Source organism: Pteronotus mesoamericanus, unplaced genomic scaffold, assembly GCF_021234165.1.
Source record: "Pteronotus mesoamericanus isolate MK-2021 breed Mesoamerican mustached bat unplaced genomic scaffold, CSHL_Meso_final contig_169, whole genome shotgun sequence".
Taxonomy (NCBI): domain Eukaryota; kingdom Metazoa; phylum Chordata; class Mammalia; order Chiroptera; family Mormoopidae; genus Pteronotus; species Pteronotus mesoamericanus.
In genome coordinates this window covers 14,353,917-14,381,308 of record NW_026555068.1, presented here as the reverse complement: position 1 = coordinate 14,381,308, position 27,392 = coordinate 14,353,917, and the positions used below count along the sequence as shown (strand labels likewise).

At 46.0% G+C, this 27,392-nt stretch overlaps 1 protein-coding gene across 1 annotated transcript in view; it reads right to left on the bottom strand.

The window, feature by feature from the left end:
- Nucleotides 1–247: 247 nt before the first annotated feature.
- Nucleotides 248–27,392, bottom strand: part of MFHAS1 (multifunctional ROCO family signaling regulator 1) — a 65,133-nt gene continuing 37,988 nt past the window's right edge. The window contains exons 2-3 of the mRNA XM_054566087.1: nucleotides 12,954–13,080; nucleotides 248–2,977 (exon numbers count right to left, since the gene is read on the bottom strand). Coding sequence (XP_054422062.1) covers nucleotides 2,944–2,977; nucleotides 12,954–13,080 — 161 coding nt within the window. The 3' untranslated portion in view covers nucleotides 248–2,943. The remainder of the gene's footprint in view (nucleotides 2,978–12,953; nucleotides 13,081–27,392) is intronic.

The following is a 27,392-nucleotide window of genomic DNA, read 5'->3' as shown; positions in this document are numbered from 1 at the left end:
GATCTGAATTAAGAGACCAGAGCTGATATTCAAGAGTTGAATCTCCAGCCTGAAAACCGAGAGCAGAGTTTTGAACAGTTTTCGGGACTCAAACCCCAAATAGCTGCCACCATCCGCCTCCCATAGCTCAAAAGTGGCTTAACGAAGCACATAAATAGTTATTCCTCAGCTGATAAAACTAAAATTAAAAAACAACAACAAAAATAAAACAACAGAAATAACTAAACTCTGGAGATAGAATCGCTTGAACATTTATATTTTTATTGACGTTTTGAAATTTTCTTTTTAAATTTCTGCCTGGTCATGACAATGAAATAGGAAGCCGCAATCACAATTCACGAACTGTGGCATGAAAAAGAACACACACCCCATCAGGAACAACACCAAACCCTTTTCATTTTATTCATTCCAAAGAGTCCACCACACAAGTGTCAAATGTGAGCACTGACACTTTTTTCATGGAAGGGGGAAAAACATTTATTCTGGCAGCACTTTCATAATTCCAGGAAGTGGTTTTGATACCACAGGTTGCAGGAATAGAAACCATAACAAACTTGGAGGGTGTTTTTTTTTGGAGGCCAGGGATTACTCGGCTGGAAGGTTCCCCTTGTGCTTAGTGAACTGCCTGTCCGCCTCGCTGACCGAGTCTTCCCAGGTGTTGAAAGAGGAAACGGGCTTTTCTGCACAGATGTGAAAATTCCTGTAGAGCAGAGTTTTCTGTATCTTCAACCCTCCGCCCACTCTGAAGCGAGGCCGCAAGCTCTTCTGGAGCTGCTTTCGGTCACATGACCCTCTATCGCAATGACTTTTACTTAGATACATGTGACACCAAGATTCCTCCTTACTCTGCTTCTCTAGGGTTCAGATGACAGCACAAAACATCACTTGTCAAAAAATAGCAGATATTAAGAATGTGAGCATTTATGATCATAATAACAGCACACACTTTCAGGGTATGTCACCCGCAGGAGCATTTTTTTTTTTTTCATTTAATATGGTCCCCTGGAGAATTAGCTCAGAGCCACACACTGCTGAGTCTTCAAAAGATGGGTCAAAATAAGTTCCTTTGACAGGGTAGGACCTGTCTCATGCCAATTAAAAAACTTTTATGCCCAACGATTCAATGGTCCATAAAGCAATTAAATGTTAGCATTCAGTTTACACTTACACACATGCTCGCACACATGCACACGAGAACTGTGACAAAAGGATTGACCAGATTAACTTTGTGACTGTTTCAAAGATGACGAAATCTCAAATTTGAGGTGTCATATTCAAGTATTTAAAAATGGAGGAATAATCTGAATCCACTTGATTTTCTGACCATAAGAAATCATGCTTGCTTAACTGGAGGTTCTGGAGTTAGGAAAGTTAACTCGTGGGGCATGAAATAGTCTACAAAAACCGATTTGTGACTTTCTGCAATGCAGCCGCTCGCCTGTTATTTCTTGTAAAAATCTTTTGAGACTTTGTATACTGTGGCATTCCAGGAGTCAATACTTGAAAAACGAATACAACCAGCAGACTCACTTTTCCTGTCGTACGCTAGTGAGAGTCTCCCACGTTTTCAATCAACGCGCCGAGGAGGCACGCGTAAACAGTCCTTCACATTTCTTTGGACTACAACGTGTTACTCCAGCAGCAGCTGCTGTTTGGCCCCAATCAGGGTTCGAAGAGAAAGCAATGTGTTTGGTTTGCTTTTTAAGTTTTGCTTCATGGAGATTTTAAAACAATATTTTTACTAGTTCTTGGCAGTAGACTGACCAATCAGAGGCCCTGTACTTATAAATAACCTATGGGGGATTATGTTCTCCAATTAGGCCATTTGCTATCCTAAGGTCTGACAGCCAGATGTGGAGGGCTTTCCAAGTGCTCTGCTAAACTTCACAGACTCTGTTCTTGCGGGGGGGCGGGGGGGGGGAAGGGGCTCATTACCAGAGTTCTCTGCACGTTTCAGAACTGACTCCTGATTATCTGAAGCTATTGGAAGACTCAGGCTTCCCGTGGGCTCGCTGACCCCGTTTGCCCTCCCCTGCCGAAGAATCCTAACACCAGCCCTCCCTCGGTGAACCACCCAGTGACAGGGCCCAGGCAGCAGGAAAGCCTGGGGCAAGGAACACTCTGCTGGGCAGCAGTGACATATGAGCAGAGAAAAGGAATAACCCCCTGACCCTGCCCAGAGGTTTATACAGGCAGGGACCTTGCATTCAAAGAAGGAGAGGAGACGTTGCCTGAGGGCACCTTGAAGATTCTTGCATATGATTGGCAACCTCTAGGAACCAACACTTAATCCATAGGCAGATAGAAATCTGTTTTTTTTAAATCTGAAAAGGATTAAAAAATAAAGAATGAACAAATAGGTCTTATGCTAAAATAAGAAATCAGCCCCATCTTGGCACAGTTCTCATGCGGAATATTGCACCCAGTGTTAACTAACGCTAGAAGCTTCAAACTGTATAAATTTAAATGTATTTGCATATTATAAAAATAAAGATAAACATATACATATTTTACACTAGTTACGGAACAGCAATGAATGGTCAGTCGATCCCTCTGCACATTTAACAGAACTGAAATCTGAGTGCTCTGAATACTGCCACCTGCACTGGAACTATGGCTTATATGTGCACAGAAAACAAAATCCCTGAGAAGCCATTCGACATTTTTTTTTTCCTTTTCTTCAAGTAGCGCTCTCCTCGGAGGATCACAGTTCTGAGGTTCGGGTTGTAACACATTTGCTCCATGTTCTCCCCCATCCTCCCCCCACCCCTGGCGACCTCATCTGCAGGCCAGGTGTGCTCCTTCCTCTCAAAGCACCTGGACGCTATGCAGTCAAGTTCACAGGACACACTCGGGAGCATGGTGGGTTTACCAGGAAGGAAAGACGGTCCAGGTGAGTTCTGATGCTCTCTTTTCTCCACGGAAATTCCACGGCCATAAAGGTCACTGGTTTCTGTGCTTTTCACCAACGTTCTTCCTGTGTGGGTAGATGAGAGGAAAGCCCAGAAATGACCAAAGGCAATGATTTTCAATGATAAGGACGGGAGCAATACGATGCATCTATTTTTTGCACAGATTTTTCGTTTCTATTTCTAGAACTCCTTATAAAAATGCAAATGTCAGGCAACTAATGTTCCTACAAAGGAAAGAGTCCTCTTACCAAACACCTGTCAAACATCCCTGTTTGTGATGTGAGGTTCAGACATAAAGAATACACCAATTAGATAGAAGCACTTATCCCACTGTATTCTCAGAGCGTCACTAGATTTCAAAGAACCTCAAACTCCAGCACAGCGCTGCATTCCTTCCAGAGACTCACACAGACACACAGAGGCACCGCCTCAATAAGCCTCCAGGAGGAGGCAGAGAGACTAAAAAGTATGACTGGATGTCTATCTCGACTGAATGGCATGACTTTGCTTCAAGTATTATAAGCAAGGCTGTCAAACTGAACTCTGGAGTCGGATGAATACAAAATGAAGAAACTGCTGTGTCGCCAGCTAATTAAACGACGTGACATTCAGCTCAGACAAATGATTTTCAGGAACAAATGGCAAATGTCCCCCTCCCTTATTTCAGCTTTCCTATAATGAGAAGCAAAATGATGCTTTTAGAATGGTTTTAACAATGTTGAATAAAACATACAAAGACATAAAGGGGTATGACCTGCTTCCCTCCCCCTCCGCCCTCCATCTCTCCTAAGGTTACTTGATTTTTGGGGGATCTGATAATTTAGTATCTACCTAAGACATCGCTCCAGCCCACACAAGAATCCACAGAACATAACATGAATAATAGTATTACCAAAAATATGCACCTCCCAGTTACTAATGGCTTACTCCCTGCCGGGAATAGCACCATTCACTGTCCTGCATTAATTTACACATCATCGGTGCCATCTTCCCTTGCATTTTACCAAGATGCAAACCAAGGTTCCAAGAGGTAAGTAAGTTCCCGGAGGGTGCACACCAGAAAGCGGCAGAGTTGGGCCTCCAAGGGGGTTCTCTGACCAAACCATGCTGGGGGGCAGGGAGAATAGTCCAGGCCCTAAGGATAGTGCCCCGTTCCTATGGCACTCACCCAGGAGGACTCTTTGAAGACCTATTAAGATAGTAACTTCACAGTGGAGAAAGGTTTGAAGACTGTCTCACATTCAAGTAATAATATAATACATCTCTCTGTAAAGGGGACGGCAGCGTGAAAACACATGGTACAACCCAGCAGTTACCTTTGGTCCTGCGAGATGTGGGTTGGTGTGAGACACATGCTATGTAAATGCTTTCTCACTGACTCTAAGAACCTTCGGAAATGTAGACAGTTGTGCGTGTGGCTGTCCGCTCCCCTGGACCACACGCCAGACTGAGAAAGGCAGGAATCCCTGAACAAAGGCACTTACAGGGCATATTCCAGTGTTGAAGGGTGTAAAAGGAAAACCGGTTTGAATGTTCTTCCACATTAATACCACTTTTCTTGTTTGGGCTCTTAGCGAAAGAAGATCCATCAAATCACCAACCTTCCCCACCTCTTGCTGCTTCCCCATCTCAATATACTTGTCCTCATCCATCAGTCAAGATCCACTCAAGGTCCTAGACCCTTCCCCAGCTCTGGCTGGCAGTGTTCTTTCTTCTCTGTGCCTAGAAGAGTTTGCTGATACCCCTATCACAGCGGGTATCATATTTTAGCTGTAATTACTCACAAGATTGTCCAGCTATATCTGTGGTTCTCATTCTCCCCAAGGAGGCAATTTGATTCCTGAAGGCAGGGTCTCTCTCAGTTATTTCTGCAGCCTCAACACCTGGCACAATGCCCAGTAGAGGGCAAATAATCAACAAAGATCTACTGAATGAATGACTAATAGGATATGATGAAAAAAATCACAGGTAAAAAATAGCCAAGCTCCTATGAGCTCATTACTTTAATGGAAATGTATATATAAGAAGTATTGAAGAAATGTGAAGAGTGACCACTTACAGTTAGAAGGCCTGGGGATGGCTTTTCAGAGGGGGTAGCACATAACCTTGGCCTTAGGAATAACGGGCCTTCACTGGGTAGGCAAGGAGGGGCGGCAGCCAGCTGAGGGCTGAGACCCAGCCAGGGGCAGAGTATGGCTGACCCCTTCGACAGCAGGGAGTGTCACGCGTGCCAGCAAGGTGGCTGGGGTCAGATTATGAGTCATGCCCAGGATTTTGAACTTGAGACTATAATCACTAGGAAGCCATTCGAGGCTTTTAAATGGGGAGAAAAGTGCCAGGGTCTGAGTTGAACGATAATATTGGTTTGAAGGACAGAAAGACTAGAGAATAGGAGACCAGTTGCGACTCAAGCACAGGAATCTTGGCAAAGCAGGAAAGCACCAAATTCACTCAAGACACACCGGTAAGACAGGATCACAGGCCTTCACGTGGGGAAGAGGGCAAGTGCGGAAGCTGACAGGTTCCTGGCTGCACAGGTGGGTGCAAAGCACAAGCTGGTGAAGAGCTCTGGGGGACGAAGACAGTAGTTCACACCTATGAGGCCTACAGACACCCAAGGGGGCTGCCGGGCAGGGAGCTGGCAACACAGGCCTGGAGATGAAGGGAGGGGTCAGCCTGGGGGTCCCAGACCCAGAACCCTCTCAGGGTACTGAGCACGCATTTCTGGGGTACAGCAAAATTATTCAACGTATTCCAAAGCTTAGGCTGACACTGAAGCCAGACTTTGCTCTATTAGCCAGTTCTTTTATTTCTTGTATTCTGAAGCTTTGGTGTCTGGGGCCTTGCTGCCCCCGGAGGGTCTGCCCTCCCAGCGTCAGCCAGTTCCCTGACACAGTCAGCAACTCCAACTTGAGCGCGCTTCTCAAATACTGTACAGACCACTGGCCCCAAGCCCACGCGCCAACTACCTCCTCTATCGGCTCTCAACACCTGCCCTAATCACCCCAGGGGCCTGGTGCCAGACAACCAGGGACAGTCCCTATGCCCCAGAGCCCGCTGCAACTATCTGAACTGGTCAGCCCAAAGCCCGGCCCCCTGCCTTCCCACAGAAACCACAAGACACGCTCTTGCCCACAGTCCTTCCTTCTCTCTCTGCCTCGTGACCAACCTGGTGCTTCTGCATGTGGTCTCCCTGTCCCCCAGGCAGGGTATGTCTGTCCTCTAAGGACATGTGAGTAATAAACTATCTTCAACAGAAGCCAGTTCCTGATCTGCTGGCCTTGCTGTGCCTCCAGTGTTCTAGTGACGTGCCGCATTTTAAAATGAAGGTGAAAGGAAGAGCTTGCTATGAACGCAGCACCGACCCGGGAGCCACGACGTGGATTTCTGGCCCAGCGCTGCGCTCAGTGGCTGGGGGTGCGGGCGCAGGGCCTGTTCTGGGTCTCAGTGCTCCCGGCCCTTGGGACTCACAGGGCTGTTGGGAGGAGCAAATGAGTTGGGGAGGGGTGGAGTTACCTCTGAGGAATTCATCCAGGCATGGCAGGCATGTGTGACTACAATATGACAGGAATGCTACCACTCATCTCCTCTTTGGCTCATGAAGGCTGAGCTGGGAATTAGTGTTCACTGAGTACCTCCAGGTGGCCTTATCAACAGACCTTCATGTACTCTCCCTGGACCCCTGCAAGGTCACGGGGCAGGTAGGCCAACACCCTGCTCACCTGACTATCACTCATGCGTACCTTCCTTGGGCAGGGACCTCATTAATAAGCTAAACACTGCTAGTCCATCAGAAGGTGGATTTTACTCAAGGATCTCTTTTTGCATTTTGAAATTTTGTTCTTTGTTACTACCTTTATATGTCCCCGCCAGTGAACACCACTAATAATTCTGAATAGAAATGACAGCAACTCAATGCACTGAGCACTGTGTACTCAGTGTAAGGACTAATGCTACATGCTTTCCCTGCAACAGTCTCCCTGGTGGCTCAGTGACCCCCTGAGGGGGGCACTTCTGTAACCTGCATCTGACAGGTGTCTACCTCACAGCACAGCAAGTTGGGAAGACTCAAAAGTGGGAAATTAACTCCACAGCCTATCAAACTGCCTCGAGAAAATAAATACAAACACTGCTTTTAGAGAGCTATTTGCTGGGCTAATCAACTTGAGCTTTTCCTGATGTTATTATAGTCTTGCATAATATTTGAATGATTTTCTTAAATGGCTTCTTTCTTCCCACACAGAGCTGATCACTGATATGTGCAATATTACAGTAAATTAGGCAAAAGACTTGGGCAGTTTCCTTATGCTTAAATCCCAAATGCATCTGGATTCTGGATAAGGAAAAGATCTGTAATCTGTCCTACTCTATAGAATCTTTTCATGCCGACCCCTGCCCCTCCCCCTTTCCCTAAACTCTCCAAGTCCACAGGAAGCCCTTATCTGTGTAAGAAACCCTCTCTGCTTCCCAGAGACTTACCCTTAAAAACTGGTGCTCCTAAAGTCACAGATTGGGCACAGTAAAAATGGTGGCATAGGGGAAAGTAGCACTATCTTTTCCACTTAATTTTCCAAGAAAGTATGGAGATACCTGAGCAGAGAGGGAACAAAGTCCAGTATCAATGTGGCTGACGGGAGACTGAATCATCAAAGAAACACTGTCCGTCCTCACCCGTAAAAGCCGCCAGGCAAGGAGCCGCCTCACTTTGCGCGAAGGACAAGACAGATCGACGCAGACAGACGTGCTGCACTCTCCACGGGCAGCCTTCCCGCCCTCCAGGTCCAAACAGCCTGTGCTCCGCGAAGGAGCCTCCACTGCGATAAAGCCAAACTTACCTCACTCCGCTGTTTTAAAGACTTCTTTGATCAAGTTCGTATCAACTAATCTGAGGGCAGTTAAACATACTTGGCCTGTTTATTTGGCGAAATAAAGGCCCCAGAGTCTTTATGCTGCTTTTTATAAAAGGCTATTCCAACTGGCCGTAAATATCTTTATGTCACAACAGTGTGGCTGCCAACATCCTTCTGCAGAGTAACCACTATATACTTGAGAAAACTCAGAACAGCGCAGAACTGGAATTCCGCTGGGGCCCTGCTAAGTGGGAACGCCACAGTGCACGCAAGTTTAATAACCCAAGTTTAAAAGGCAGTTTTGAACCTCGGTGTCTCAGCCTTGCCTTTTATTATTCGCAGAGCTTCCTGGGACAGGAGAAAGCCTCGCAACTTTTGAAGGAGCCCATTTTTTTTCCCCCCTAATTCTGCGACCCATGACTTGCCCAAACCAGAACTCAGTTCCTTTTTCAGCCTCACCGCTCTGTCCACGATGGAGCCCAGACAGACGTGCACCCACACAAAAGAAACAGCAACTCTCAGAAAATAAAAATGATATACTCCCATTTCCTGATTGTTCACGGGTCAGTCCATTAAGAAACCACATGGAAGAATGTGGGCTGCATTCCAGGGTGCCTTAAGGTAAAGCATTTTCATATGCTAACCTGTTGTGCTCTGCCTTGTAAATGAAAATCAGCAGATAATTTGGGTATCTCGCAGTTTTTTAGAAAGTATACTTTAATTGGTAGGAGGCAGGCTTGTTCTAAGCCTCTCTGGCAATGAGAGAGAGGAACATTCTATAGGGCACCTAAAAATGACATGCACAGGCTGCCCTTTGCCCGAAGTTCATACCTTCCCTTCTGTGTTGGAATTTTATGTGGCTCAACCTGCAAAGCAACAGGATGGAGACAGGAATTCACACATGAAAATTTTTTAAATACAACTTAAAAATCATCCTTCTACTTAAAAACCATCCTTCTACTTTCTCCTCACTTTTCCCACTATATTTGTCCCTTGTGATTCCTAATGTCCAAGGCCCCGCGACCCGGAAAGCCTAGGAATCGGAGAGGCTGCCCTTCAGGAGTCCTGCAGGATAAACATACGAGGTGATGGATGTGTTCATTCACTAGGTGGCAGAAATCCTTTCACAATGCACACATATACTAAATCACCATGACATACAGTTTAAATATCTTATGATGTTATGTGTCGATTATATACCTCAATAAAGCAGAAAAGAAAAAGATAAGTGGTGGCCTCGGGCTGAGGGGGGGCGATAAATAGTGGGAGCACAGAAGATGTTTAGGGCAACGAGAATCTTGTGGACGACACTGTAATGTCCATGATATATGTCAATTACGTTTGTCCAAACTCACGGACTATACACCAGCAAGAGTGAACTCTAATGTAAACTATGGACTTTGGTGATGATGTGTCAGCATAGGTTCATTAACTCTAACAAATGTCCCACTCTGGTGAGGATGTTGATGTTAGGGGTTGGCTGTGAATGTGTAGAAGCAAAGGGTATATGGGATCTCTCTGGACTTTCTGCTCTATTTTTTTGTGAACCTAAACTACTCTAAAAAATAAAGTTTATGTTTGAAATCGCTCTCCTTCCAAGCAGTTCTAATTCCTCTATTGTCCAGTAAACGGGGCTGGCAGTGGGGGATGTAAGTCAATTCACTGCCGTTAGACTAAACTGGGCCAGCAATAACATGTGTTTTAAGAACTTTAAAACTACAAGTCTGTTTAAGACCACACAACAGGCAGCAAAACCATTCCTGAAAGTGACACTGAAACCATGCATTGACCTCAGGGAGCTAGGTGCTGTATTAGAGACAAGTGGCTACAAACGGGCAAGACGTTTCTCTTTGGAGTGACAAGAATGTTCTAAAATTAGATTGTATTGACAATTGCAAATATATGAATAATCATTGAATGGGCCAGTTTTATGGTATGAAAGTATTCCTCAATAAAGCTTTTAAAAATGTATCAGGACCTGCCTGAGTGGCTCAGGTGGGTTGGAGTGTGATCTCGTACACTAAAAGGTTGCGGGTTTGAGCCCCAGTCTGGGTGTGTACAATCCTCAGTCTAGGAGTGTACAGGAGGCAACCAATCAATGCCTCCCTCTCTCTCATTCTCTTTCTCCCTCCCTCCCTCCCTCTCTCTCTCTCTCTCAAATCATTAAGCATATCCTTGGGTAAAGATATAAAAAAATATATCAGAGTCATGCCCATAAGGAGGTCAAAAATTTTTAGAGCAACACAGCAAATCTGCTGCTAGATGAATTTTCATCTCATCCTAAATCCAAATATCCTCGATAGCCAGCCCAGGATAGCCAAGCAAGGAAATTACATCCCTATCTGAGAACCAGCCAAGGGGACAAGAAGCCACTCGGCACCTAGATTTCTCCTGGAGGGGGAGGTGCAGGAGGAGAGGCACTTCCTTCCACGCAGGACATGTAACCTCTCCCCAGTGGACCACAGGTACAGACCTCAACCACCAACCACTGAGACAAGCTATGAGAGCAAACCATGTTTTCTAAAAAGTCACTACCTACTCTTCATTCTCTGTCACTCCCAACAGGGGAATAAAACACCTAAAACATTTAAAAAATAAGCAACAGAAAAGCTTAAAACCCATAAGGAATATCCAATCAAATACCAGCACCACTATTATATACATAGTCAAAGGCAGGCAGCTGAATGAGAAGTCTTTAACTTGACCTACAAAGAAGAGGAGAAAACTGGTCAAAGAAGAGCTTGGAAGGTCATTTTAAAAACCGCCCTAAGACCTAGATCAATGACCTAAGAGTAGGGTGATTAATCTATATGCCTGAGACAGCTCTGGTTGATGCTTATCGTCCTGGCGTAGTAATTACAAACAGCCGGCCTGGCCCTCTCTGTCCTTCCCTGGTTTGAACAATAATTGTATGTTCAGCTCTAAAGGTGAACCATGGGCAGAATGGCTTGTGCTGATCCAGGCAGCGTGGGTCAGCTTTACTTGGCGCTGCCAATTGATTGTTGACCAGGGAAGCTCTATACGGACCACTGGCCAGGGAGCCTACCCTTAGAGTCATCCACCTGCACTTTATGGGATGACAGAAGTCAAAGATCACTCTAGAGTGACTTGCTCAAGTTAACTTGGCTGGCGATGCAAGGCCAGGGAAATAGCCCCAGTCTCCCAATTTCCCGTACCTGCTGGGACCCCAGGTCTAACTCTCAGGCTCATACCCAGGTGTGCGGAGGGAAGATTACCTCCTACAACAGCTCTCCTCTTCAGTCTCCTAAATCCCCTGCTTCCAGTACATTGCCATCCACTTGTAAGTTAGACTTCCCACTGGGCCTGGCCTGACCTGTTTGTTTTCATAGATATTCCTTCACTTAGAATTGAGGACTACACTCCAAACCTGCCAGTGTGAGACTAAAAAAAAATCCATTTCAAAATAAAACCATTCACATAGCTCAGTCAAAAGCAGTTCAATTCTAAAGGCATTCCCTCCAGCATCTAGATGTCTGAGGCGAGGTGGCTCTGATTACCCAGGACTCTAAAGACTTGTTCATTAGGTATAATAAACCGTGTGAGAGAGAGTGTGGCTGGTAGCATTTTCTCAGGTTGGTGTAAGTGTCTTTCTGTGGCAGTACAACAAGGAGCCCATGGGAAAACACTGATAAAGCTGGCTCCGAGTCACCGTGATTTCTGGTGCAAATGGATATTGTAAGTCCTAACTCTATCTTGCCTAGTAAATGCCACGTGTCTACAGCAAAATAGGTTAGAGTCTCTCCTGGCTCACGAAAGTCTATACCAAATGCAAAGTGTATTGAACAGCTGTTTTTCCTCCATTCGACACCTTGCTGTTTCTGTAATGTTTCCTTGTCCTTATCCTGGTGTATCTGACAAAGAGACCAATTCAAAGAACACTACAATTTCTGTTCGTTTGATATATTCAGGACAGGCAGTTTTCTGGTTAACATGAGAAGTTACTATGTAATTCTACTTAATATTTAAGAAGCATTTCAACATTTTACTATGCCTAGGGTCATCGTAGTGAGGAATTATGCTACCTATATTCACATTAGCTAAAAGAATGTTTTGAATAAAATGGCATGAGATAAGAGTTTCCTTTGGGTGTTCAGCGATATTTCCCAGTAAACAGAGATTAGGGGTGTTCTGTCTAATGAGTCACCCAGTTTGGAGAAAAGGGACAGCAGTCTGCTATGACAGTTGCTGATGGAGGCCCCGCCCCCAACTCCACTCTGCAGAGAGCGCACCCAAGGCAGGGAAGCCTCCACTTCAGGGACGGAGGCTCGGGTCCTATCACACAGCTCTCCGGAATGCAGCCTGAGAGCACGTTCCTCCACATGGGACGACAGGTCACCACACTCAAATGCAAACTTCCCCACCTCCCTGTAAAAAGCTTATGTGCGAAAAAAGATTTCTATGTAGGAAGACAAACGAAAGCTTCCTGCGTGAATGCTTCGCTGAAATGAGATTCGAGATCTGCTCCAAGCCGACCTGTGGCTGCAATTTTTCAAGGTTTGTGGTAAGGAGTTATTTCATCTCAGTTTAAAAGTGTTTTCACTGTTTGGTTCTTAAGACTCCCCCCCCCGCCCACACAAAACCAGGATGAATTTTTCATTCGCACATAAACATCCCCGGTCATTTGGGGGAAGATGAGAGCAAACAGCGCAGCCTGTGATTATCAAGGACCGATACAGAATCACAGGCCCAGGGGACAAATAATCTATCACAGCTTTTCTGTGAGCTTTATTTACTGGGCCCACACTATTCCTTGAAGTGAGGGCCCACTTACTTCTGCAATGACCAAATTAAGACTATCCATCAAAAAATGCTTTTTTTTTTAGTTGCATATATCTACAAATACACTAAAAACCAATGAATTGCCCACTTTTTATGAGTGAACTGTACAGTATATAAATGATATCTCAATAAAGCTGTTAGAAGTGCTCTGGCATTTTTTTTTCAGCAAAAATTCAAAAAAAAATTGCAAATAAGAAAAAAATAAAAGTTCCTAGTTTGCTACACAAGCCATGGCGTTGATGTCACCCAGATAACTAGGTCCGCCCTGGGGCGGGGGTGGGCGGTGATTTTCAAGGTCTGTTGCGATATAATTTAACTTGGCTTCCTGTTATCACAACCACTGAGGCAGGATGAGGAGTGGGGGATGGGGGCTGCCACTGTGGGGACTCACTTGGAACAGGGGCTGATCACAGTTGGTGTAGGTGGGTAAACCAAGGCAACATTCACTCGCTCGCTGCCGTTCTTGGGGCAAATGATCTCTGCCACTCCTTCCGGTCTGGGCTGACTCAGCAGCTCCCCTGCAAGAGGAGAGAGGAAAATGCGTTAATGAGGTTTGTCTTCAAAATGGGACCCGATGACAGAAACACAGAGCTGGGGATGAAGGAAGCACGGACAGGGCAGGTCCTGAGGAAGCGCAGGGTCCACAGACAATGGCCCCTGACAACAAGTGTGCAGCCAGAACAGCCACCTTGGCTCAACTCCCAAGCGCCCTCCAAAATTCTCATCGGCATCGCCATGGGGAACATCCTGGGGGTCGTGGCAGGGAGGCCGCCGGTCCGGGCAAGGAGAACATCTGCCAATATTCTCCTCACCTTGCTTTTCACAGACTGACTCTAGAGACCTTTATCTGTCTGTTGGGCAAATGGAGCCAGGGTCCCCAGAGCCCAGAGGAGCACGGGCTGCCAAGGAGGTGTCCCTGATGGGGACAGGGCAGGAGGGATGCAGGTGGAGGGGGCAGCCTTTCAACCAAGCCCAGCAGGAATGACCTGGAGATGCAGCCAGGAAGGTGTTATCAAGGTAAACACCCCGCTTCACTCTGGCCAGAGGATTTCCTGGGGAGGTCTGTGTGTGGATTTTAAAAGACCAACACAGTCCAGTCTTACCGTCATGGGGTCTAGTAAAAACAGGTAACTAACATAATTACCACAATACCCCAAGGAAATCTGTGTACTCTGCATGGCCCGGATAGAATTTCCCTCCAGCTAGATCATTAACTCGCTAAGAGCAGCGATGACTTCCGTTCCTCCCCCTTGTCCAGCAGCCCTGCCTCTGAGACCACGGCCAGCACGGTGCTCTCGCTCTGATAGAGTTCACTAAGCTTCTGGCTGGTGACGGTACCCATTATGGCCTAAATTCACCTTCTTAAGTGCAGAAAGTAAACAAATCAAACCAAGGCCGAAAATGCATGCCGATGGGAGAAAGGCGCTACTGAAATTACAAAGTCAACTCTACGGCAGCCATCACTTGTATCACTGATCTGAAATTCGAGAGACCCCATGTCAACATGGGATGATACAAAAACCCTTTGCCTCAAAATCCCGCCTCTGAACGCCTCACCTTCAGCAGAGCTCACATTGATTGACATTCTCTTGCACCAGCACTGAACCAAGAGCTTGAAAGGTACATCTCTTTTCATCGTGACTATGTCCCTAGTTGGTTCATCCTCATTTTACAGATAGGGAGCCAAGGCTCAGCAGGCGATGGTGCGTTCCCCAAGCCGAGGGCTCGCAAGTGCTAGACCTGGTATGTGAACTTGGGGATCCAGCTTGTGGGCACTCACCCTTCGCCACCATCCTCTAATTCCCCCCCAAAGTAGGTACTGCTTCTTTATATCAGAACACATCTTTCCTAGGAGAACAATCTAACGACACTATTTTTAAATAATGAACTAAGCATTGACACGTCTTCTATGGAAGACATTTATTTCCCAGTTTGAACATTTTTACATGGTTTTGCAAAAGAGGAATCAAAGGTAATTTGAGTTCCTTAACCAAACTACTGCCAACACCAAAATTTACTGCAAAATTTAACTTACCACGACTAGCTTGTATCATAGATATCTGAACTACATCAGAACTATACTCCAACACCAGTTAAGATCCCCAAATGCAGACATGCAAGTTAAAAATGTAAACACTAAGTGTTATCTAAGTGAAAGAAAGAAGTCACAGTAATAGCATGTTCAAGCTAAACTGAACCCTGGAAGTCATCCAGTCCAAATACCACTTCACAAGTCAGAAGCTCTCCCTGTTAAACAGATTTGCTCCATAAACCAAACAACCCACCACGAACCACAGAGCTAGACCTGCAACAGGAAGGTGCTCTGAACACCCCAGACCTGTTAACACCCTTGGCCCTGGACCGCCCTAGCTTAGTGCCTCACCTGATATTTTCAATTCATACTTTCTCTCCCAAGAGTGAGTGCCCACAGGGTATGAACATGGACTCAATGGATCTCTCTGATTTCTCCTGGGCTTTCAGCTTTGCTTGAGTGCCCAGGGTACAAATGTAAACGTCAACCCTGACCCCAAGCACCGTTCCCTGGCAGCAGCCTGGCACGGCAGGCTTCCTTGCTGGATATGTTGTAGGTGTCAGTGAGCAGGCCGGTTGCCAGAGAATTTAAAATAATTTACAGTAGACTGTTAAGCACTGGTTATTAATTTCTATGAAAGCAGCAGCTTTACTATCCCTGTCCTCCGCCCCCCAGAGCCCCAGTATCTTGCAGGACCAGGCAGCTGGTTTTGTCTAGGTCCTGTGCCCCGGAGCGTTGCCAGCCACTGAGACAGGGCACAAAAGTAGAAGGCACGAAGAAGTTTCATGGATGCGAAAAATTCACTTGGTACTATAGAAAACTGAGCAACAAGCAGAAGAGTTCACAATCTCCAGTACAACAGTGCACTCCAAAAAACTACGGCATGGTGGCAGTATTTTTAGGATTTAAGAACTGTGCCCCAACTGCTCAATTAAGAAAATAACAGAAACAGCTTTTTCCTCTCCACACAAGACCTATCTTATCATGAATACAAAGAGTGTTTCATAGCATGTAAAATAAAACAGAAGCTCATCGTCTCAAATTTCTTTAACAGAAATTTGATTTTAAACTACAGCACAGTCACTCATTGAGTATCTAAATAGGGAGCCCTTACTGGGTGCGAGGCGCCGCAGGAGGTGCACGGGATGCAGGAGTCTGAGGCAAGGTCTCGGATGCGGAGGGTCTCAGCCCCTAGAGAGCCAAGTGAGCAAAGAAAGGGAACACCAGACCTGCATGATGGGTGCCCCCCCACCCCGGAAACTTATATGAGACGCTGGAGAGGTAATAAGAAGGGTAGGCTGATACTAACGTGCAGGATTGGAGAAGACCTGGAAGGGTGGAGAGTATGGACTCAAAAGACCCAGTAACTTTCATGATCCGAATGGAAGATAATACGTGTGCTTGACACTGCCACCATGATGTCATATATACCAAGTTGAAAAACAAACACAAATTAACCTCAGAAGAAAGAAAAAATGGTCGCGGTAGCAGCTAACATTTATTGAATATTTATTGTGTTTATACTATAAGTGTATTATCTCAGTCCTCATCACACCCCTTTGAAGTAGGTATAATTATCATCCTCATGATACCCAAGAGAAACGTGAGGTTCAAAGGAGTTAGGGATTCATCAATGGACAGTCGCGAGGAGGAAGGGGCAGTGCCCGAACGTGAACCCAGGACCATGTGATCCCACTCTTACCCTCCATATAGAACTGTCCTATAGCTGGAATATCATGAAGATAAATTAAACAACATATGGAAATCTCAACATGGTGTCTGGCATCTAGTACATTCTCGACACTATTATTATAGTGATAAGATTTTATAAAAGCTTACTATTCCCAATATATAAAGAATTCACATGAATATATGATCAATACCCAGACTCTTAATGGTAAACTGATACACACGGATTAGGCCATAAATTAGGGGCAAAACACCACCTTACCAGAAATTTAAAAACTTCAAATAAAAAAAATTTAGATTTATTTACATGTGTCACCACTAGCAAAAGCAAACACAAAAGATGAATCCCTAAGTTACATTTACCAAAAAACAAAACAAAACAAAAAAACCTTGTCAACAGAGTAAGGACGTAGCAATGTACTTGTAACCTGGTACATTTCCATTTTCAGGAACTTGCTTCAAGAAGCAGGCCTTGCCCTCTGACAAGAATTATACAATGACTACTCATAGCAACACTATTTATAAAACAGTGAAAACTTGGTAACCTTCCCAAATGCAACAATGGGGAAATGATCAAACTCTGACACATGAATCAGATGGAATTCTCTGTCATCATTAAAAATTATAAGACTGACATTTCAATGTGGAACTGTAAACGTGAAAGTATGTTCTAATTAGAAACATAAATTGACAGAGCAACACAAATGAATTTAGAGTGAAATGGGTCATTCCAGATGAAGAGGTCCTGAGACTGCTTGTTTATTTTTATGTTTGAGTCAATAATAAAAAAAGACGGAAGTATGCTGGTTTTAACTGCTGGCGCTTTCTCCTCTACTGGAGATTTTCTGTTCACCCGCAACAGGCGAGGTGATCAGTCTCCCTGGTGATGTGGGGATTGGGCTGATAAACAGACCACACTACATTAACTGGGGCTGTAGTAGGTCCCTAAACTGTTTCCTTGTCCCCATTACACTTACGGACAACTATTCTTAATCATTCTAGATCAAGATTTCTGGCATGAAAATGCTAACAAACTCCTATCAATTGTCCCCTTGCCTCCCACCCATAAAAGAACAGAACACCAAGTTTTATTACAATTTTTTTAAAGGAACTGGAGATAAGTAAAACGAGCTCAATTTTTTCTGCTAATCACCAGAACTCTCAAATATTAGACACATGATGAAAGTACTAAAAATTTATCATACTGATGATCCAAACCACAATATTAAAAGCCCAAACTTTTCTTTCCAGTGCAGATAAAACCTACTTCCTAATCCGGGATAATGATCTAGGTTACGAACATCCCTCCAAACAGCAACAGTAGTCTTGAAATTAAAACAAATACATAGGTTCTATTAAATAAGGTATTATCTAGATGTTTTTAAGGCTTCTCTCAGCTCTGATATTCTAAAATTCACAGCCGTCCAGCCCCGAGCCCCCACCGCTGCCTTTTCATCAAGCAAGCTCTGGAAGGAGCTATAATGAGCTGCCCAATGCCTGCTTCCCAGGCTCCTCAGGGCCAAGGTGGCGTCCTGTGGACCAGCCAGCAGGAAGGTCCCCCACTTTGCACGCCCAGCAGGTTGTCTGCGACAGCAAGGACTGGAGAACTCCTTGGTCACACTTATATGGCACAGGAAAGCCAGGCAGAGATAAAAGGACACTCTGTCTTAAGACAAAATAAAGTCCAGAAAGTATTTATATACACAGAAGAAGTAAACACTCGACATTTAAAAACATGCCACTGTGTGCACTTAAGACCACGAGTAAAGGAAGCAGAAACAAAGTAATAACACGTGACTGCTGTGTAGAGAGGCCAGCTGAGGGCGGGGATGCCACTGGAGGCTCGCGTGGACGCGGACAGGAGATGGAGGCGACCTGGTCTGCAGAGGTGCTCGGGAGACGGAGAGACTGGGTGTGTTTTGTACAGTCAACAAGACTTGCCAGTGAATTGGGTGTGGGGGTAGGAAGCAGAGAAGAATCAAGGATAATTCCAAATCTTTGGTTTGAGAAACTGGCAGATGGTGGTGTTATTTGCAAGACTGAAAGAAAAGGTGGTTTGTGGGAAGGAGAGAAATGAAGAGTTCTGTTCCAGCCAAGTTAGATTTGCCTGTTAGGCAGACATGGTATTGAGTGTCTAATTACATGTACTATCCGGAATTTCCAGGAGAAGGTTAAAGCTGGAGGTAGAGATACGGGAGTGACTGGCCAATTAGATGATATTTAAAGGCATAAGAGTAGATAGCATTGCCTAGAAAAGTGAGTAGATAAAGAAGAGAAAGGAATCATAGTCAAAGCCCTGGGGGGGCTGAAAATTTAGAGGCTGGGAAGAGAAAAGGGACCAGCCAGGAACTGCCAGGAGGCAGAAGGGCAACAAGCGTGTGCACGAAGGCAAGCAAAAGGAAGTGATCAGCTGTTCCAAATTCTGCTGAATGGACAAGCAAAATAACAACAGAAAAGGGAGCCCTGGGTTTGGAGGTCCCTGGAGGCTTTGGTAAAAGCAGCCTCAGCAGGAAGGTGGGGATGAATGTGTAACTGCAGGGTCTTCGCCTCAGTAAGGAATGGGAAGTGGGTGGAGACCACAAGCAGAGGCGATGCTTCAAAAAAGTTGTGAACTATGTTGTACCTGTCACTTGTACGCTGAGCCGACTGTACTGCATCTGAAATCACCAGTTAGAAAACTGGGCCTGTTCCTCTCGGTTCCCTCTCCTGCTCCGTGTGGGAACAACCAAAATGAATGGGTGGTTGATGGAGGCGCAAGTGCAAGAGTGAATGGGAGAATGAATGGAAGGTTGCAAGGCTCCAGAGACAAAGACAAAGGTCCAGTTTTAAAAATAGTAACAGTGAAATAACTACTGTTTTGATAAAAATAGATTTTCATCAAAAATGTGAAAGTAAAGTGAAACATTTTAATTGCACTAATCAGCTTAACGTCCAAGATCTGGCCGGTCCTAGAGAAGCAGTAAGCCGTGCTGGCCTCTGGGGACAGTCGGCCTTAGTCCCACTCCTGGCTGAGATCTGCTGGCCTTACGGATCCATCAGGTCTGCTCAGGAGACAGAAGCCACAGAACGAGGCCTTATATAAACAACTATAGACTTTTTTTTAAAAGTTGCCTGTTTTTAGATTTTATTTACTTACTTTTAGAGAGAAGGGAAGAGAGAGAGAAAGAGAGTGAGAGGAACATCAGTGTGCAAGAGATACATAGATTGATTGCCTCTTGCACGCCCCCAGTTGGGTACCTGGCCCACAACCCAGGCAAGTGCCCTGACTGGGAACCAGCGACCTTTCAGTTCTCAAGCCAGTGCTCAGTCCACTGAGCCACACCACCAGCCAGGGCTGTTATAGACCTTTTTCAGGGAAAAAAAGAGGAAAGAGAACTCTAAAGAACACCTTAAGGCAGAGGGAGACTAAGGAAGAAAACCTTGGATGTAGGGGAAGCCCTGCCCAGACCCAGCTGGACAGGGCATGGCACAGCCCCCTAGATGGTGGAGAGGTCCCTTGGGTTGCCCCAGGACAGACTAGTCCCCAGTGAGCTGACTGAAGCTAGCAGGGACCTGTCCTCTGGGCACCAACGAAATTCCTAGGAAAGCTGGATGGGGAACCCACAGATTCAACAGGAACCTTTCAGCTGGGCCACCAGGAAGTCGGCTGGCATGCCCATAGACATTGCCAAAAACTTGGCCATGTATCTCTCCCCTTAGGGAGTTCCGGGATCCAGGGAGTGGTCACCCAAACTGCAGGGGAGCTGCGTTCTCTCTGTGAGCAGAGTTTGCTTTTGGCTCAATTAGTTCCTCTTGGAAATGAGTCACACTGATAGGACTGCTTAACTAGCTACATCCTACAGGATGAATTCCAAAGGCAGCTGCAAAAACGTCCACCATCAGAAACGGGGAGCCTCTTCCGGAATTACATTTTCATTTTCACCACGCGACCCTGCAATTCTTCAAAATGTCAGAATCCAGTGAGTTCTAGGCAATTTACCAACGTCCAGCCACTGGTTGAATTCTCAAGTCCAGTGTTTGATTCTGAATGCTGGGACTTCTTTGTTAAAAAGCACTCAGAAATGCTCTTCCGTGCCTTGAACTTGGGGGACAATTTGTAAAGTCTTACCAGTAAGAGAGTACTAATCTAAAAGCCAAACAGAAGCAGGCCAATGGGTTTCTTAATGACGTCCTTGAACTAGGGACAGCACTCAGTATCTATCTTCTGTGAGTTTGCATGGCCTGGTCATCAAGCTGCCCTAAATAAACTAAACGTGAACACTTCCCTTCAACTTCTTCCTCCAAACTGATGGTACTGGTGACAGTTACAGGCAGGAGGAAGAACAAAGATCATACCCTGGACTTCCTCTGTGACTTACACCTCACCTATGAAGTCCTCAGATTCCCCTGAGGGGTAATGTAATGATGCCACACGCAGGCCCCACGTGGGCACAAATGACACCTTAATTTTTTCCTTTTATGGCATCTGCAGTGAACGAGCTGAACTTTTCCTTGTTCAGCCCAGTCCCTGACAGCGACTGTGGTCCTAACAGTGATGTCTGCTTGTAATTACATAAGGCTTTTCTGTTGTTGTTGGCTTGAAGGACAGAGGGTGACTGGGCGTCTCAGGCATGCCGTGCCAAGAAGCGTGGCATTTGGTCCATGGGGCCCCTCCCTATTCAATAACCGCTCAAGTCTCTTCTGGATCAAAAGAGCTGTGACCTCAGATCACACCTCTTCCAAAGCGTTTGACTGAAGTTGAACCAAGGGGAAAAAAACCTGCCTGAGTTTAGTCACGTCCTTCATATTATAATCTTCCCTTTCCTCTGTCTCTTTTTGTTTGTTTGTTTGTTTGATCTACATACATTCAACGCTCTTTCCTGCTGCTGCCTCAGGCTTGGCTGTTTGACATTCCCTCTCCTACAGCCCCCCTATTCCATCACCTGCAGTGGAACAAAAGCCTCTCAGGCTGTTCTGCATGGACCCTCTCCACAGAGTCCCTGAGACGTTTCCCTCCCCAGGTGTTCATCACGGCACTGGGATGAAGAGAAACTTCAGGAAGATTCCACTTTGAAATGTGAGGCTCCCACCGAGGACAAAACGAGTGTCCCTGGGAGCTGAATAAACATCCGGGACAGCAGGTGAACCTGGCTCATGTGGCATTTATTAGTATGTAGGAGAAATTACTCCAAGGAAGATGCAGGAAGCGAAGGCGCCTACCAGGAAGGGCTTTGCTTTTGGTTCTAAAAAAGAGAACAATAGCGAAAGAAAAGACTGTTGGATATCAACGTTCTTTCTACTTGCTGTTCTCAGCATCTTCATCAGTTTCACCTTAGGCCAGATAATATACAAACGGCAATAACACAAAAACAAGAGATCCTGTCTTTAAATTCTGTATGAAATTTTTCTAGAAGGTCTAAAAATGAACCACCCATTATCCTAGAAATGTAAAACCATGAGTTACAACTTGAAGCTTTAATGAGGTGGTTTTATGACAAGAAAGCATTCATATGGATGGCAAGCACACTTTCAAAACTCACTACCCAAGAGAAGTGGAAAGGGTTAGCCCTAAAAGGTACAAAGCCATGCCAGTAAATCAACAGTGGGACGCATGGTGAGAAGGCAAAGCTTCCTTCTGAGGCTGAGTTGGAGAAAACATCGAAGGCCTCCTACAGCATTCTCTTAGTAACGACAACGGAATGAAGTGAATGAATCATGCACATACATACAGGATGGGGCAGAAGTAGGCTGACAGTTGTTTGTATGAAAATAATGTAATAATTAATAAATAACAACACAAGAATAAACTCTGTGTTTCACAACTGTCAACCTGCTCTGGCCCCACCCTGTCCACATATCTCATTGGAGCCAAGACCAGGAGTTCACTGGCAGGCTGCTGGCTCGGCCGAAGCTGTTCTACAATGGTCCTGCATGCAGGCATGTCCCTCAGAAAATGCACGGAGGTCTCATGCCACCCTCTCCCCGCCGACCCTCGAAAGGTCAGACATCCACTGACCCAAGTCCAAGCTGACTCAGGGCAGAGGGGCGGACGGCCGGGCCTCCTCCTGCCATTCATTCGTGCCACCTTGCCTCCCCTCAGACGCGTGTGCCGGCCACTTGGATCCATTTTCATTGCCAAGGGTTTATATAAATACAAATCCACCCAAGAAAGGAAAAATATTTCCCCTTTTCCTGCTCTGGATAAAGTTCCAGCAGACTTGGCTGAGGATTAGACATGCTTCACAGATCAAAGTGTGTTTGGGGGGTGGGGGGAGGGAGATCAGAGCCCTGGCCCAACCCGGCCTTCCCTTTCTCCAAATGCAAGTCAGGATTATGGAAAGCCCTCGCCGCTGGAATGAAGTGCTTTCAGAAGGCCACTCTTTATTTGGATAGCCTGTCACCTACTTCTTGCTGGAAGTGGTTCCAGGCTCGGAGAAGTTGATGCAGACAGCGTAAAAGCATTCCTACTGAAACTGTCTCCCTCCAACACCAGTTTTCTTTTCAGCTGAAAATGGGAGGAACGCTCATGACCTGAACTGAAATCTGAAACAGTGCCCGAGAGGCCTTATCAAAATCTACCTGATTCTGAACTACCCCAGGAGCCATCTGAAGTCCTTAGAAATGATCGGAAACCGTTTATTTTGTTCTTGTCTCCTAACAAGGAAGACGGCAAGAGTTCCTGCAAGTTCATTTTCTCTGAGGAAGGGAGGGCGGGGGAGGGGTGAATGTCGGGCTGGGCAGGGGGAGTTCGGAAGCCCCTGCAGGGCCGGGCAGACGAGAGAAAATCCACAAAAGTGAGGTCAGAAAGGACGGTGGAGCCTTAAGGCTGGAGGGAATCTCAAGATGGTTCGCCTTTCAATTTTGCACATGAATATCTCCCACATGCATAGCCCAGCAACACTGGGGACATGGTCCAGCTGGGTCCTCTCCCAACAGGAGGTTCTCTTCACCTCCTCCCTCACCCAAGCTTCATTCCCAGAAGGTCCAGCTGGGGGTTTGAGGCCACATTCAATGAGCAAACAGCCTCTATGATGACCTGGAAAGCAGCAGATTGCAAGAACAATCAAAACGGAGCTCTCCTTCGCCTCTCCAGCCTCTTAAAGGTTGTGATTATGCACAAGAAAGAGTTCTTTGTACGTCGGTTGCACTCCACCTGCACACCGATGCAGCTGGCTCCCAGGCTGAAGCCTACACACAGCCAGGCAAAGAGAAGGGCACAGTCATGACGCATTAAAGCCGGTTACACAGTATGGGGTGGCCAAATAGGGCCGGCTTCATCGGAGGCAAGAGCAGTGTCGGAGGGGCCGCTTCTAGGGGCAGCTCATTGTACAGGGAAACCACCACTTAACTTAATGAGGCCACTGGCATGGCCAAGGCCTCCGTTTACCTCCAGTCCCAAGCTCTTGATGAAATATTAGACTGAGTTCAAGAATATCTGCTAAACATAACCATTTGCATATTGAGGTGACCCAAGTCAAACTCCTGATGCCCTCTGGCTCTGTCACCCAAAGTCAGTCCTCTCCCAGGCTCCCCGACATCTGAAAATGTCCACTCCATTCTTCCAGTAGCTTTGGACAAAGAACGTGGAGTCAGGGTTCCCTCTGCCTTTCTCCCACGCGCACCGAATGCATCAGCACGCCCTGCGGCTCGGCCTTCGAACCCACGCAGCATCTGACGCCTTCATCGGCTCCCGAGCGCATGCGCCGTCTGCCTGGCCTGCGGCCAGTCTTCCCGCTGGTCCCCTGTCCCCACATCCCTCCCCACTCAAGCCCACAGAGGGATTCTGCTAGGATGCAAATCGTCATGTTACACGTCTTCGCAGGACCCTCCAACACCTCCTTCATCCCTCAGAACCACCACCCCGGGCCCACAACAGTCTCCAGGGTCGGCGTGAGCTGCTCCTGTGCACCGCTGCCCTCGCTCCGTCGTCATCGGGCTCCAGCCTCACGGGCCTCCTTGCACGGCAGCTCTGACCTGAGGACCCACCCAAACACTTAGCGCCCACCCCTCTCCCCTTTATACTTCCTTCAGGCCTCTGCTCAGACATCACCACCCCACAGAAAACCTCCCTAACAGAAAGTATAACAGAAAGAAAGTATAAATACATCCTAAGACTTATACATGAATGGTCAGAGCAGTTTCATTCGAAGTGACTGAAAACTAAAAGCAACCTAAACGTCCATAAAGGTGAGCCGATAGCAAACTGTGGTACAGCCATGTGACGAATTACTACTCAGCAATAAAAAGGGTGAGCTGTGGATATGCATAACACAGATGAATCTGAAAATTACTAAGCTGAGTAACTAAAGCCAGACCTAAAGAGAGTCCCTATCGTATGACTCCATTATATAAAACTCTAGAAAATGCAAGGTAATCCATAGTGGCAGAGCGCAGATTTGGTGGCTGCCTGGGGTAGGTGTGGGAGACAGAAAGGGACAGGGGAGAAAGGGAGTGAGCGACAGAAAACTCCCGAGGGAGATGGAATGGTTCATTATCTTGATCATGGTCATCGTTTTATGGGCATATACAGATGTCAAAACTTACCAAATTGTATACTTTCAAATCATGCATTTTACTGTAAGATGTTATATCTCAACTACGTCTCATCTCAAACCAAGCAAAGCCCTACAGTTAACCAAAAACCTAAACCATCACTGAGAAACATCCGCTGGTGTCTCAGCAGGAGCACCCTTCCCAGGCAAATGAAAGGCCTGGTAGACTTCAGGAAGGACAAATTTCATTTACCATATTCAATGAGTTTCAGACTAAGAAAATCCAATCTTGTAGGTCAATCCACGGAAGGCAGAAATGCCACAGAAGCATATATTGTTTCTTGAGATACTTTTTTCAACTTATGATTATTTCATTTGTGCCTCACTACGAAATGTATAAAAGGAGAAAACTGTATTCTATCAGATGAAATTCAAGCTGAAGCTATACTCAATCACGTAGAAAGTTCTAGTATTAACAAGACTAGATACTACCTAGTATCTAATAACAATTGGTAGGTGATGCTACCTGCTAATAGCTAATAAAGTAGTACGTCAAAGTAGGTAAAGAAAATTGGTGGCTATGAACTTTCAGAGTAGCAATGACACGGAAATGCCGCAATGACCACTGCTGAAGGACAACATGTACGTAACACAAATGGTAGGGTAGGTCAGGGTGGACATACTCCCACCAGCTTATCAGCTAGAGATGTATAAGCTTGGCTTCTTCCTCCTCTTCTTCTTCCACTTTCCACAATAGGCGGAAATTACTCTCCGCCTATTACAGGGTTAGAAGTGCTAACCCCATCCCACCAAACATCCAGGAACGGACGAGGTTAAGGGCAAAAAGAGATAAGGACACGGGTCCCCTTTAGTCTGGAAGCAAAAAGTAACCTAGTGGCCACCTCACAAGATTACCTCAAAAGAGCACCATCTTCTCTCTGTCTACCCTGGAAGTGACACCACTTCTGATAAAACAAACAGGAAAATGAAAAGCTACCATAATAACCCCTATCACCTATGAAAACAATTTACCCTGGCTTTTATGAGAGGAAAAAAGCTCCTTATGTCTTGAGCTGAAAAATGACACCAAATTATATCCAAGCTCTTTAATTGAAGCCCATGTGCGTGAGAGGTTATTAGTTGAATAAAGCCATTGGAAACAAAAAGTGGAAGCAGTTGCCAGCCTACAAACATCTAACTTTCAAAAGTAGTAAGTGGCCATTTGTTACGCAGTGATGTCTGTAACACCTAGGCAAGCCCTCTTGTGCCCTTTGTCCTGTGTCCTTGGTCCCAGCCGCCAGCCCCCTGCCTCACTGTAGCCGTGTCCCATGTGATACAGCTATTTACACCTAGGTATTTGCCCAAGAGAATGTGGGAGCTCTCCCCTCTCCAACTTTCCTCATCCCTGTGGCCCTAGGCGTGTGGACCGAGCGCACCGAGGAATTATGGCCACCGTACTTCGTTGGGACATTCGTTGTAGGTTATATGGGCCTCTGTGGTTCGGCCCAGAAGCCAACGAGCATTCAGAGCATCGCTGCTTCAGGGCTGTCTTCTCCTTTACAGTGAGTAAACAAAAAGGAACTTGTGGAACACAGCCCTTTGTAGGTTAAGGGCAATCCTTACAATCCAACAGCAAACTTTCTCTTTATTCCCTGCAAATGTATTAAAAGGGACTTTTGAAGCACAAGCAATGTCACATGGGATAGGTCAACCATACGTGACCTCCATCCTCTGTAGCTAGTTACCTAGTTCATGGCTCAATGCAGCCCCAGATTTTCGGCAAGGCAGGAGCTACAGAGATTTCTGAGTCTGGGGAGGGCGGGGCGGGGACAGGGAGAGAGAGGATGAGTCACACCGAGCACGGGTTCTTCCAGAGTCTGCAATCTGGCCCTCCTCTCTGCGTCTCCACCCTGCGACCTTGGGAAAGTTACCTAGCCTCTCTGGGCCTCCTGTTTCTCGCCTGCGACCGTGGCTAGTGTATCTATACACACGCACACTGCACAGGAGAGCGGCAGGAAGTAAGTGATGATCTTTGTGGCCGATCTGAGCCTAGGCCTGGCACATAGTAGCATCTCACTAAACGCTTTTTTCTTCTTCAGATCCTCCTTAATCTGAAAGATAAAAACCAAGGACTGAGCAAAAAGAACTCCTTGAGAGGACAGAGCCTGTTAGGGGAGCCATGGGAGGCCCTGCTATGCCTAATGCCTTCGGAAAGTCCCTGTCGCTCCAGCGCAGCACTTCTTCTCCAGAGAACACCGGTCATTTCATTCATTTCAGAAAAAAGTGCGCGTTTACCTCCCCTCTGGAGAGAAATTTGATGATTCCATGTCAAGATATTTGTCCTACGGATGTACCATACATGCCAAAGGACACAGCCGTAAGTATTTACTTCGGTAATGTTTCTAAAGCAAAAGACCAAAAAACAACTCAAATGCTCATCCGTGGAAAGCTGGTTAAATAAAACCAGCTTATGCAACAGGATATTGTACAAACAATAAAAAAAAGAATCAGACAGCTCTATATGTATCACTAAGACCAGTACATAGTTTTAATTTTTAATAAAAGATACAGAACAGTGTTTCTATCTTGCAACCACTTTGGAGGGCTCTCCTCCATTTATACATACAAATACATATAT